The following is a 12,142-nucleotide window of genomic DNA, read 5'->3' on the forward strand; positions in this document are numbered from 1 at the left end:
TTTCAGCTACATGTCTATTTTTTATTCAATATATTAAATATATTAATCAGAAAAGTCACATCCTATAAATCCAGGAAAAATACACAAATATAAATCAGAATCTGTCATTCACCTTGAGTGACAGTTATGTACATGTGGAAGGAGGCTGGGAAGGCTTGCCCAGGCTGGTGGGGGACCCATCCCTTCCTCCCGGCCCCCACCTCAACCTCTTCCTGTCTGTATTTACAGTGGCTTATTTACAGCAGGGCGGTATGTGTTAAAAACGGTTTATCTTACAAAAAACCACCACGAAGGCCAGGGCTGCGCTGGAGGAGTGAGACAAATATTGGGGTCACCCCCGCGAACACCCGCCCCCGGATCCTGAGCTCCCTGCGGCCCTCTTCTGGAGTGAGGAGGGGAGCCGCTCTCGGCTCAAAACCAGGCGGGGTGGGGTGCTCTGGGGGCCCGTGGGCTTGAAGGCACATGGGTGACGTAAGAGCACGCACGGGTGTGCACACGAGCTTAGGGCAGGGTTAGAACGACAGCGTGTCCATGAAGATCTTGTCCACAATGGGCGGAGGCGGCACCAGGTCCTCCAGCTTGAGGTAGAAGATTCGCTGCAGGCCCTGCGTGCACAGGGTCCGAAGCTCGGGCAGTTTGCCCAGCAGGCGCGACAGGCAGCTGGCCGGCTGCGGCTCTCCGGCCACGGTGGCCATGTGCTCCTTCAGGCAGCTGGCGATGCGGTTCTGCAGCTCCTCCACCCGCCGAGGCTCCTGCAGCCCGTGCCGGTCTGCAGCGGGGAGGGCAGAGTTTAGGCACGCGTTGACCCCTCTCCCCCGGCCGGCCTCCCAACCTCCCCCAGCGTGTCCCACAGGGACCCATTTCCCAGGCTGGTCTCATTGGAAACCACTGTTCTCAGGGGCAACACTGGGGCCCAGACAGTGTGAATGACAGACAGGTTTCCAGGATACAGGTTCCACACTGCTGAGGAACCCTGAGTCTCACAGGAGTGGCATGGGGGTACCACCAGGGAGAGCGGGTGTAGACCGCACTGACCTTCAGGTCCCCACTCTTCTGTGTTCTATGGGGGGTGGGGCAAGAAATCTGAGTGGAAGTGGGGGCGAAAGCAGAGTGAAGAAACCTGTACACTCAGCCCAATCCTGTCCCCTGCGCTCTGCATGCTAGCACCACGACAGGAACTGTGGCTGGCAGAGCGCTGCCTCTTACACAGACAACAGGGAGCGAGCCTAACCGAGCTGAGGCTGGTCCTTCGTTCTGGTGCTGGCTACCCAAGGGCAGCATGTGAAAAACTCATAGGTGCACCTTGCTGGGTGTTTGACAGGACCCTAAGCCAGATGCCCAGCACCGTAGCCTGAGGAGTCTGTGGTCACTCGAAGGTTGGTTTGGGCTTTAGGGGTGAACAGAGCTAGGTCCCTTTGCAGGTCCTAACATCCCAAAGTTGCAGGCACTCTAGGGGCCCCGAACTGCTCCATGCCACCTAGCCAACAGCCCCGCAACCCTTGGCCCAGCCTGGTGCCTGCCACTCACCAGTGATGAGGACCAGAGCAGACAGGCAGGCAAAGGCAGGCACGTCGACAGCCAAGCTATGCAGGGACCGTGAGAAGGCCAAGATGCTGTCGATCCAGTCACCAAAGCCACGGGCACACTGTAGCCGGTGCAGGACCAGGCCTGAGCAGAAGATGAGCTTCCCCTCACCGGGCTTAGATCTGGCAGGAGGCAGACAGCAGTCAGGGCAGGGTGCGGGCAGGCTGGGCCAGTGGGGACAGGGCCAGGAAGGTGGTAGGCGGCTCACCGGTAGGCCAGGCGGAGGATGAAGAGCTCAAGGAAGGCGGACTCCAGCAGCAGGTCCTGGTCTCCCGGGGAGAGCTCCGCAAAGCCCGGGATCTTCTCTGCCCACTTCCGGATAACGTCCAGGGAGCCAGAAAGCAAGTCATAAAACTGCTGCACGTCGCCAGCATCCTCCTTCCCAAAGCGGGGCAGCGCCAGTTCCTGGAACTGAAAGGAGCACCAAGGGCTGAGCATCACAAGCGTGCCTGCAGCGGCTGCACTGTGCAGGCGAGCCCCAGACTGGGCCGTGTGCCTGCCAGTTCCCGCAGGAAAACCCAGGGCCATGGCAGCTGTTCGTGGCTGGCCCCCGCCCCATGGCCACCCAGGGCATTTCCCCAACTAGACAGCGCAGAGGCGCCCCTTGCTTTCTGATGTGGGCCTGGAAGAGCACCCTCCTTTCCTCGCATGCGGAGGCGCTGCGTATACTCCGAGGGGTGGGTCGGGTGAGCAGGCAGGGCCTCACCTTGGAATAGTCCAACTTGGCAGTGCTGGGCCCGGAGTCCAGGTGTGCCCGGATGAGGGAGGTGAGCAGGCTGGTAGGGGAGGCATCTGGGGACTGCTTGGGTTTGGAAGGTAGCCGGCCCCGCCGCCCCTTGAGGCTGTCCGTCCGGACCACTGCAGAGGAATGGGAGGTATTGAGGAAGGAAGCGAACAAGCTGGAGGAGGGGGTCTTCAGGCCACACTGTACACACTTCTGAGAAGTCGGGGTGGGGGCCCCAGACCACGGTACCCTATGTGGCCCTCCCTGCCTACCCCTCCCCAGCAGGGCAGCGATGCCCCAGGGCCTGCCACCCACCTTCCTTCACCATGCCCACAGCCAGGCACTTCTGGAAGCGGCAGAACTGGCAGCGGTTCCGCCGCCTCTTGTCCACAGGGCAGTCCTTGTTTGCCAGGCAGATGTACTTGGCACTTTTCTGTACTGTGCGCTGGAGGGGGGGCAACACGGAACAGGCTGTCAGAGCATGGGGCCTGGGGGGGGAGCGCCCAGGGGAGGGGACCATCCAGATCCTGCTGCCGGCACAGACAAAAGCACTCTCTGTTCATAGCTATTTTCCTAACATTTGGGTGTAGGGGAGGAAGGGATCGAGGGCGAGGGGGAGGTGGGGAGGGAATCTGGGAGACATTGGGAGAGGATTCTGCCTCAGAAGATCCCAGAACCCAAGACAGGGCCTAGGAGCGCGCAAGGCTGCCCAGACACCTGTTCTGAGCAGGTCTGCAGGCATCCACCGGCCTTTCCTGGGGCAGGGAGGACAGCGCGAAGGGTGGGATGGGAAGCCAAGCAGGCACCCAGCCCTGCGACAAACACACAGCCTGTTCCCAAGTCCACCCCCAGCCTGCAAGCACCGAACCCTCTGCCTGGGTCCTTTCATCCAGTGCCAGGAACACAAGTGTCTGTGGCCCCCTTGCCACCAGGACGGGGAGAACCAGAGGCTGCCCACTAGACTCTGTTCCTGAACTCCGCTGCGGGCTGCACCTTCTGCCCTCCTCGAGCCCCCAGGCCGTTTTGTGGCCCTAGAGATCTGTGTACCCTGGTCCAAGCCCCTAAGATGGTAAACCCGTGTGCCCTTCCTGCAGGACAGAACTAGCTGGGAAGAAAACCCTAGAATGGTTACTTCAGATCCCACTGTGGTGACACACTCCACTCCCAACAGGATGCAGCCACCCCAAAACAGCGAACTACCTTGAAGAAGCCCTTGCAGCCCTCACAGGTGCGGACCCCGTAGTGCTGGCACGAAGCGCTGTCCCCACACACGGCGCAGCGGCCCTCACTGGCACCTGAAGCCCCGCTCCGGGCCTTGGTGGATGTCAGAGGCACATCCAGACCGCCACAAGTGTCATGGTTTGGAGAGGTGGGTGCCAAGCCTGGGAAAGGCATGGAATAGCTCTCCCCCTCACCAAGCTGGTGGGCGGCCGGTGGGGCGAACAACTTCAGGGAACTCTGGGCCAGGCTGGGACTGGGGCCAGGCGGGGGACTGAAGGAGAAGAAGGCTGGAGGTGGTGGAGGCCCAGAAGCCTTGGGCAACTGCTCTGTCCATGCCCGAAGGCCTTCGTAAGTCTGGCTGGGGGAGAAGTGGCCAAACGAGCCATCCCAGGGAGAGAGCTGGGGTGGCTGGAAGCTGGGCGTGGATGGCGAGGGGGCTGAGCAGGGGCTGCCATAATAGTCAGAGCCGCTGGAGCTCAGGGTCTCGTCCAGCGGGGCACTCAGGGTGCCGGGGTAACAGCCGTACACCTGGAAGTCCTCAAACTTGAAGGAAGCAGAGGCAGGGGAGGTGGCCGAGGATGAGGAAGAAGACGCAGAGGAGACTGAGGAAGAAGAGGCTGAGGAGCACGGCTGGGCTGCCCCCGGCAGCTGGTACAGGAAGGTGTCAAACTCTCCGGTGTAGCCGTCCATGAAGGTGCTGAAGCTGGGTAGCGTGGTGGGCGCCGCCTCGGGGCTGGCCAGGTCCATGGTAGGCTTGCTGAAGTCGAGGAGCAGGGGGTCACCTGTCAGGTGGTCGCGCGGGCCCGGGCTTGTGGCTGGTGTTCCATATTGGGCTTGGATACAGGGCATCTCTGGAGAGGGAGGAGACCAAGGGAGGGAAGGGGAGGAGTCAGCAGGGGAAGGAAGAAGCTTGGTAGACCCAGGGCAGCCAGGTGGCAGGCCTAGAAGCGAGACGGGGTGTCGGGACCACAGAAGCCGGGGGCCCTAACCCCACAGCCCAAGCACTATCTCAGTCTGTGAGCCACAAAGCTCCTGGGCAGAGACCCAGTCCAAGAGGCTCAGCCAGGCCAGCCACACCCCAGTGGCCTGGGAACTAGGGAAGGCATCTAGCCAGCCTTTCCCCGCAGGAACAGGGGGAAGCTGTGTTCCTCCAACCCCCGGCCTCCTTGTTCATGGGTGGGGGCTGGGAGAGGCAACCCACAGGGCTTCAGCCCAGCCCCCAGGAGCAGGTCTGCCGAGTTTTCAACCAGGCACTTCCTGGGAATACACTCCCAGGCTCTGCACACCCCTTCCTCACCCCACCCCCACCCCACAGGGCCTGTGGAGACAGACCTTCTGGAAACGGCCGGCCAGCCGGGGAGAGAGCAGCAGCAGACTCCAGCCCCACCTCAGCCCAGGGGGCTGTGCCCACCAACACCGGCGTGCTACCATCTGCAGCCCGCACCCACTCTGCACGCTCTGGGTGTTTCCGGGAGCTGGCGGAACCAAGTCTCCTCACTGACCCCGGCTCCGCAAAGGCTTGAGTAACGCGGGCTACAGATCTTCAAACGTCAAGTACAGGGCTGGAGAGATGGCTCAGGGGTCCCGAGGACCTGAGTCCAGTTCCCAGCACCTACACCAGGTGGCTCACAACCATCTGGGACTGCAGCCTCAAGGACATCTGATGCCTCTAGCCTTGTAGCACACACCTGCACACACATACACATAATTAAATCCCACATATTGAAGGGAGGTGAGGAACTGAGCAGGAAGACCCAGAGAGCAGCCCCTGGACGGCAGGAGAAAAAACAGCTCCCAAGGGGAACTCCTCCGCTCACCCGGCCATTTTCCTAACAGCAGCAGACACAAGCTAACTCGGCAGAGCAGAGGAGCCTACTGGTGGGTGCACAGAGACAACCTGTCCCCGCCTGTGGCCCTCTGCTAAGGCAGACGTCTGTTTCCGAGCATCCAGGGGCTCAGCAAAGGTCACACACACACACCCGAACCTGAAGCACCTGAATGATCAGAGAGCGTTCCTGGGAGGCCCTTGGGGTCACATGTGCTCAAAAGTCCTGTAGAGGAAAAGCTGGAGGACCGGTGCCTCTCCCCACCTCCTAGCCTGAGGTCTGTGAGGTTCCAACCTTTCTACTGGGGAAGACAAACCCCACAGGAACTCAAGCCGGAGCAGAGGGTGGGGTAGTTGGGGCAAAGGCTGTCACCACCTGCTGGCCCTTGAAGCCCCTTAGTCCTAGCATTTCTCCCACCCCACCTGAGCCCCGAGTGCCTGGACAGGACATCACCACCCCTGGACACACACACAACTTCCCAGACAACAGTGCCCCAAGTTCCCGCCCTGCCTGCCCTGTGGCACGTCCCTCAGGCACAGGGCACCTGTGAGGAATAAACATGGCCACTTCTGCCTCTGCCTGCAAGGAGCCTGGGCAAGGATGGGTTGGGGGTGGAGGAAAAGGGGCGGCAGCCAGTCAGGAGGAGCATTTGTTCCAGCTTCATTCAAATCCTGTTTCTCCACTTGGACATTCTACATCCGGATCCAATCTACCCCGTTTCAGGCAGACAGCCGGCATCCCAGGCTGCAGACCGGCACCTAGCCTCCTGGGGGGGGGGGGGGGGGGGGGGAAGGGGAGGGCGAGCTCCGGATCCAGGAGGGAGGAGGAGGAAGAGGAGGCGGGGCTGAAGGAGGGAAGGAGGGAGTGGGAGAATCCGGCTTGGGGCAGGTCCGGGCCACAGGGTGGCTTGCACCTGTTAGGTGAACCAGCCTCAGGCTGCACCCTCCCTCACGGATTCAACAGGGACCATTGGGGTGATCTGCAAGCCTGCCTGATTGACAGAGGCTGCCCTGGTCAGTACCCCGCTAAGACTCCAAGTGCCCCTCTTCCTCTTCCAGAGCACACAAGGGTACAGCTCAAACAGTCCTTCCTACGCTACACATGCCCTGACAGCTTAGTCCAAACGCAGCAATCACCGCGCCGATCTAGCTAGCAGGTTCCTTCGGCAAGGTCCAGGTCTTCCTGCACCGCTTACACAGAAAAGCGAGGGAATGGAAAAGCCTGGGCCCAGCCTGCGAAGTTAAGCGAACACCTGCGGAGAGGGGCGGCGGCCTGGGAAGGGGGCCCGTGGACACTGAATCCCCCTCGGAGCTGGCTGGCCCCCACAGCGCTGCAGCCCTGCCGTGAACCCGCTCCCCGCACCACGCTCAGGCAACTCCAGCCCGCCATCAGCACCCAAACCCAGAGCCCTAGGCACAAAACAAAACTGCTGGCCAAGCCTCCCACGGCCGAGCGGCACCGACCACCCTGCAGAGCCTTCTTCCCTGCCCACCCCCAAACCTCCAGACCCCCAAGAGCTACCTTTAACACCAAAACTGCGCCCTACACACCTTCTTCAAAAGCCGACCCAAAGACATCCCTTCCGCCCGCGCGTACTCCCGTATCAGCCACGCACTACCCCCACAAACACAAGCATGCTCCCCGCGGGGTACCTACCCGGCCGGCTCCGCTCCCCCTGGCCGGGACTGGCGCCCCGACCCAGTCACAGGCTGGTCCGGCGCGCGCTCCGCGGTCCTCCTCGCACACTCCCCCAACTTTCGCAGCCTCCTGCACTGGGGCTCCCCTGGCGAGCCCGACCCTCCTCTTAAGCGCTCCGTGACGCAAGGAGAGGGGCGGGGGCGCCACTGACGCACGCGGCCCGGCGAGCTTTGGCCATACAAGGGCGCGGGGGGCGGCGCGGTTCCGGCGGGAGGCGGCGCGGGGACGGGGAGCCCGAGGGGGCGGGGCGAGGAGGGGGGGCCTGGAATGTCTGCGCGCGTGACGCACGCGGGGTTCCATTGACGCAGGGAGCGCGGATTGTTTGATCTATAAATAGTTTTCCTCTCGCCCGCTGCGCCGACTAAATATAGCAGCTTCCAGACCCACTAAGCTCCCCAAGCCAGACCCGGGATCGGGTCCCGGGGTCCGAAATAACCGCCCGGGAGGAGGGGGTGTTGTGAAGCCGCGCCCCCAGGGCATCCCCGGAACAGCATCTCCTCCCCTCCAGCTGCTCCCGGTGCCAACCGCGCCTTCTCCCTCCTGCCCACCACTACCCCGGCCTGTCCTGGACACCTAGGGCGTCCCTCTCCGCCACCCTGGGCAGCCAGAGCAGGTCAGGGCTTAGGCAAGCAACTCTGGGACACACCCAGGAGATGGGAGGTGGGCTGGGCCTCTGCCTCAGCCTTGACGAGGTGGTGTAACGGTAGCTAGAACCTCAGCTTCGCCCCTGCCAATGGGCGAAGGGCTCTGCTCTGCACGATGCTGGCTTCTCCCCAGTGGCCTTTCTAGCCCCTCACAGGATGGCTGCGCCCCTAGTTGAGAAATTACCGAATTTCAGAACCGGGTGGAGCCTGAGAAATCTTTCCAAATTCGTGCCAACCCTTCCCCATTTTATAAATAGACTCGGGGACATAAAGGCAATGGCTCGTTGTCACTCAGCTAGGTGGTGGCACTCCGGGGTCTGGAACCCACGGGCATGCCCTCCGTGTGCAAGGAGCTCTTTCCCGCCAGCTCCCTGCCCCAGTCCCTGAAAGGACGCTTGCCTTCCTACCCCCTCCTGCAGCGGCGGAGACAGCAGCTTTGTCCCGAGTGCAGGGCAGGCTGCAGTCTCCTGGAGCCTTTCTAGGCTTGTCTCACCCCACACACGCCCCATCCCAGTCCAGCACGGTAAGAGAGAGGAAGGGATTACGAGCATCTCAGTCTCTCGACTTTCCCACCCGGAATTCTCTTTGAAATATCTCTGCCCCCACGCCATTTCTGCTGCCAGCCACAACCGATGCCAGCCCACCAGTGCGGCAGACTACCTGGGGACATCCAACGCCCTCCCCTCTGGCCGTACCCGTTTTTAAACTGGGCTGAGGGCACAGCTCAGCAGAAGAGCGCTTGCCTGGCACTGGCACCCGGGAGTCCATGCCAGCCTGCCGCCTCTTTCCAGATCTCCGCCGTCCCTGCCTACGGAGCAGCTTTCGCACATTGCTGCTGCCATTCAGTCATCTGCAGAAGTTACCCGAGACCCCAAGCCGGCATGCAGTCTTGCTGTGACTGAGTCCACAGCTCTGGACTGTCCCACGCCGCCTTCCCAAGAACTCAAAGGCCACCAGAGGAAGGATGGAGTGTGGACAGATGCCAACTGGAGCCATCCTGGATCTTTTCCCCACATCACCCATATAGTCTTGTCCCTGGCTGTATCACATCCGGCTCCCCATCTGACCTCTCCACCCAGCCCTGGACGCTTCCCCCGACTTCCCAGATGACTCCTGATATGCCAGCAAACACGCTGGGAGGGTCCTCCCCTCTGGCAAAGGCAGGCACACTGTCCTGTCTTCTTCGGGCATGCTGAAGCCCTAGCCCCGTCTTCCCTTCTAGCATCCTCCTCCCTCCACACCATTTTGCCTTTGCACAAGTGGCAGAGATCAGCATGCAAAGCTGATGTGCCAGCAGCAGGGGCCTCACTGGATACCCCAAGCCTGCAGGCTCACCCAGGCCAACCTCCTCGAGCCTCTCTGGAGGCTGCCATCTTGCTACCGCAAAGCTGTAAGAGGAACCGGCACTGCAGCCGCCTCTGAGTGTGAGGCTGGAGGGCCCGAACTCGCCACGTGCTGCCAACAAGGACGGTCCTTCTATGGGGACACAGCTGCGGCCGCCTGTGCGAGGACCGTGATAGAGCACAGAGCCTGGCACAGAAGCCAGAGGTATAAAGGACTTGGGGCCTCCCAGGCTCCTGCTCATCAGGGAGAGGCGACAGTGCAGGGACAGGCCAGTGCTGTCCAGTCAGGCCTCACACCGGGGCCCAAGCTTCCAACGCACCTAGGTGGGGTCCTTCAGGTAATTCCCAGTGCCGGGCATGTCTGCAGCACCATCTGGGCCACAGGCCTCCTCTCCTCCTCCCCTGGAATCATCACCAGCTTCATTCACTCCCGGGACACCTGACTCCCAATAAGCCTTTGCCTTTTCTCACCAGTATGAGTCAAGTCCAGAAGCAAGACACTAACCAAGACTTTCGGGCAAGAAAGCACACTTGAAGCCATCCACTCTGCCCTCTTGCTGCCTGCCCTGAGCCTAAAATTACAGCCTGCGCTTTCCAGACAGACCCCACAACTCTTGCTGCACAGGGTTCATGCTGCCTTGACCCCAGGTCCTGTGAATGCGCCACAGACTCGGGCCTGGCCTGTCTGCTCCAGGTGTCTCAGGGGGCTGCAAGCAGCCAGGTCCTCCTTGGGATGACTGTGCCCGAGCGTGTTGGCTCTAGAGACCACATTCACAAGCTTTTAGCCTATGACAGCAGTTCTCCTGTGCATCACAGCCCCCCCCCCCCCGGGTGTCGCCTAAAGGCATCGGAAAACGTGGATATTACAGTAACGTAACAGTAGCAAAACTACAGCTATGAGGTAGCAGCAAGACTAAATTATGGTTGGGGGTCCCCACAGGAGGAATGGTGTTTAAGGGTCGCAGCATTAGGAAGGTTGAAAACCGCTCCCTCACGTGGCTGCAGACACGCTGGACTCAACTGAACTCAAGTTCGTTCGACTGTAATCACAGTAGCTGTTTCTCATCACACATCTGTTCCCTCGGTTACTCAGAACACAGGAGTTAGAAGGAGTTGCAACATGATGACATCACAAAAGCTTGGAGGCACACCTCTGTAATCCTAGCACTGAGACAGGAGGATCACCGCAAGTTCAGGGGTGACCTGGTACATACATTGAGACTCAAGCTCCAGAAAATGGTGTTGGGGGAGCATGCAGCCTGATGGGGAATTACAGAGTCGTGCTCAGACCCATTCCCACCCACGTGTGAGGGTTGTGTTCAGCAAGGTACCCCCTCCTGCAGGGGGCCTTTTCCTCTATGGCCTCTGTTCTTCAACAGTAGGCAGCCTGAGCTAGCAATGTCTGCTGTCTTTCCTCGGCCAAGTTGGGTAAACAGGGAATAGGGGAAGTGGACTCTTGCAGCCCTTTCCCACGATGCCCCTTGGGCTGGGCCCCACCCTGTGGAAGGCACCGGCCCCACCCACAGCCTCCATGCTCTTCCCATGGCGGAGGTCGAGGGGGTGAGCCTTGTTTCCTTCCACTGCAGCCCTGGGACCTTCCCCTGCTCAGCCCCTGAGCCTGCCACCAGCCCCGACCAAGCCACTTCCGCTTCCTGCCCTGCCAGTGGGCAGTGCTACCTTCTGCCTCAGGGGCTTCCCAGGGCAGCTCTGGGAACCCAGGTGAAGGGTCAATACCAGGTCTCTGCCTCTAAGATCCTGGGCTTTCTCCAAGACCCTGAAGTGAGCATATATTTTTACCTCCCCCCCCGCCCACTCCCCCAAAAAAAACAGGATCCCAGTTTGAGTTTCCAGGTTAGCCCATGAACCTTGCACCTGATCCCTCAATGCAGGCAATCCCTGGAAGAGCTACCCAAGGCCAGCAGATGTTGTAGTGAAACCTGGCCAAATCCCGCAGCCCCTCGGAAACCATTTCCCCATGTGTGGACGCTGTATATTCCATGGTATGGAACTCGGCTCCCTGAGGGGGAGGGAGCTCAAAACACCAGATAAGAGCACTTGGACCTGGATGCCAGGGACAGAGCAGGAACCAGGGTTATGCTCTCCCTGACTGAGACCACCCCCTCTGAGGGGCTGAGTGAGAGAAAACAGGAGTAGTGTAAGCTCTCCCCAGCGCCAGAAAAATTCCAAGATCTCTCTGCAACAAGTGCCTGATGAAAGCCGATTACTGAAGGAAGGCAGCACGGCTGCAGATGCCACCTGCAAGCCTCCCAGGCAGAAGAAATTAATACTCGGTATGCAGGAATAAGGTTAGACCTCAAGGAGAACTGGCAAGCTGAGTAGGCACACATAGGCAGCTCAAAGCCCTGGTAGAAAGGCTACCTCATCTCTCCCTTCTTACAAGCTCTCTGGGGGCATCTCTACTGGCCAGTCCCCACCAAGGATCGTCCCCCACACCCACAAAACTCCCTGAGCCCTGCCCAAGGGCCCCCCACCCAACCTCCTCAGCACAAAGTCAAATTCCAAAATAAAGCCTCCCCGATAAGGAGCCTCAGCCGGAAGACCGACACACTTTCCTATTGTTAAAGTATTTTTAGTGACAGCTCTGGATCCAGTTAGAGACATGTTCAGAAAGGGGAAACTTTTTTTTTTTTTTTTTTTTAAGAACCAAGGAGGAGGAGAGCATAGGAGCCTCCCACGTAAGAGGCTGTCCCTGGCCCAGGTCCCGGGGAGCATGTTTGAGGCAAGCTGGCTTTATCACAGACTTGCTTCTCAGCACCCAAAGCATCTGGGACAGGGCGAGGAGAGCAGGCTGGGACAGGGGTGCGCAGGAGGTCTGCCCTCAGCCCAGCTGCTGGCTCCTGCAGCAGAGGGAGCCCACTGGAGAGCAACCATGACATGGGCCAGCAGACACCTTCCCTTCTCTGCCCGAGTAAAGACACTCTGTGGGCGATTCTGAGGAAGGAGAGGGCAAATCTGCGAACCCCCCGCTCCTATGAAGGGTTCCCAAGTCGTTTGTCCATCACCAACTGCAGACCTACTACACTATCCATTCTCAAGACTACCTACCGCTGTTCCTCCTCCTCCTCCTCCTCCTCCTCCTCC

The 12,142-nt window shown here is 60.2% G+C and overlaps 1 protein-coding gene across 2 annotated transcripts in view; it reads right to left on the reverse strand.

Annotated features, from left to right (window-relative positions):
* The window catches only part of Nr4a1 (nuclear receptor subfamily 4 group A member 1), a 17,804-nt gene continuing 5,662 nt past the window's right edge, over nucleotides 1–12,142 (reverse strand). The window contains exons 1-7 of one of the 2 annotated variants that reach the window (XM_055627259.1): nucleotides 7,012–7,111; nucleotides 3,509–4,380; nucleotides 2,624–2,753; nucleotides 2,291–2,442; nucleotides 1,793–1,995; nucleotides 1,528–1,706; nucleotides 1–769 (exon numbers count right to left, since the gene is read on the reverse strand). In XM_055627259.1, coding sequence (XP_055483234.1) covers nucleotides 513–769; nucleotides 1,528–1,706; nucleotides 1,793–1,995; nucleotides 2,291–2,442; nucleotides 2,624–2,753; nucleotides 3,509–4,378 — 1,791 coding nt within the window. In that variant the 5' untranslated portion in view covers nucleotides 4,379–4,380; nucleotides 7,012–7,111 and the 3' untranslated portion in view covers nucleotides 1–512. Of the gene's footprint in view, nucleotides 770–1,527; nucleotides 1,707–1,792; nucleotides 1,996–2,290; nucleotides 2,443–2,623; nucleotides 2,754–3,508; nucleotides 4,381–7,011; nucleotides 7,112–12,142 lie in introns of those variants that run through there. The other variant, XM_055627260.1, reaches the window with a different exon arrangement.

This window comes from Psammomys obesus, unplaced genomic scaffold, assembly GCF_907164565.1.
Source record: "Psammomys obesus unplaced genomic scaffold, mPsaObe1.curated_primary_1811, whole genome shotgun sequence".
Classification (NCBI taxonomy): Eukaryota; Metazoa; Chordata; class Mammalia; order Rodentia; family Muridae; genus Psammomys; species Psammomys obesus.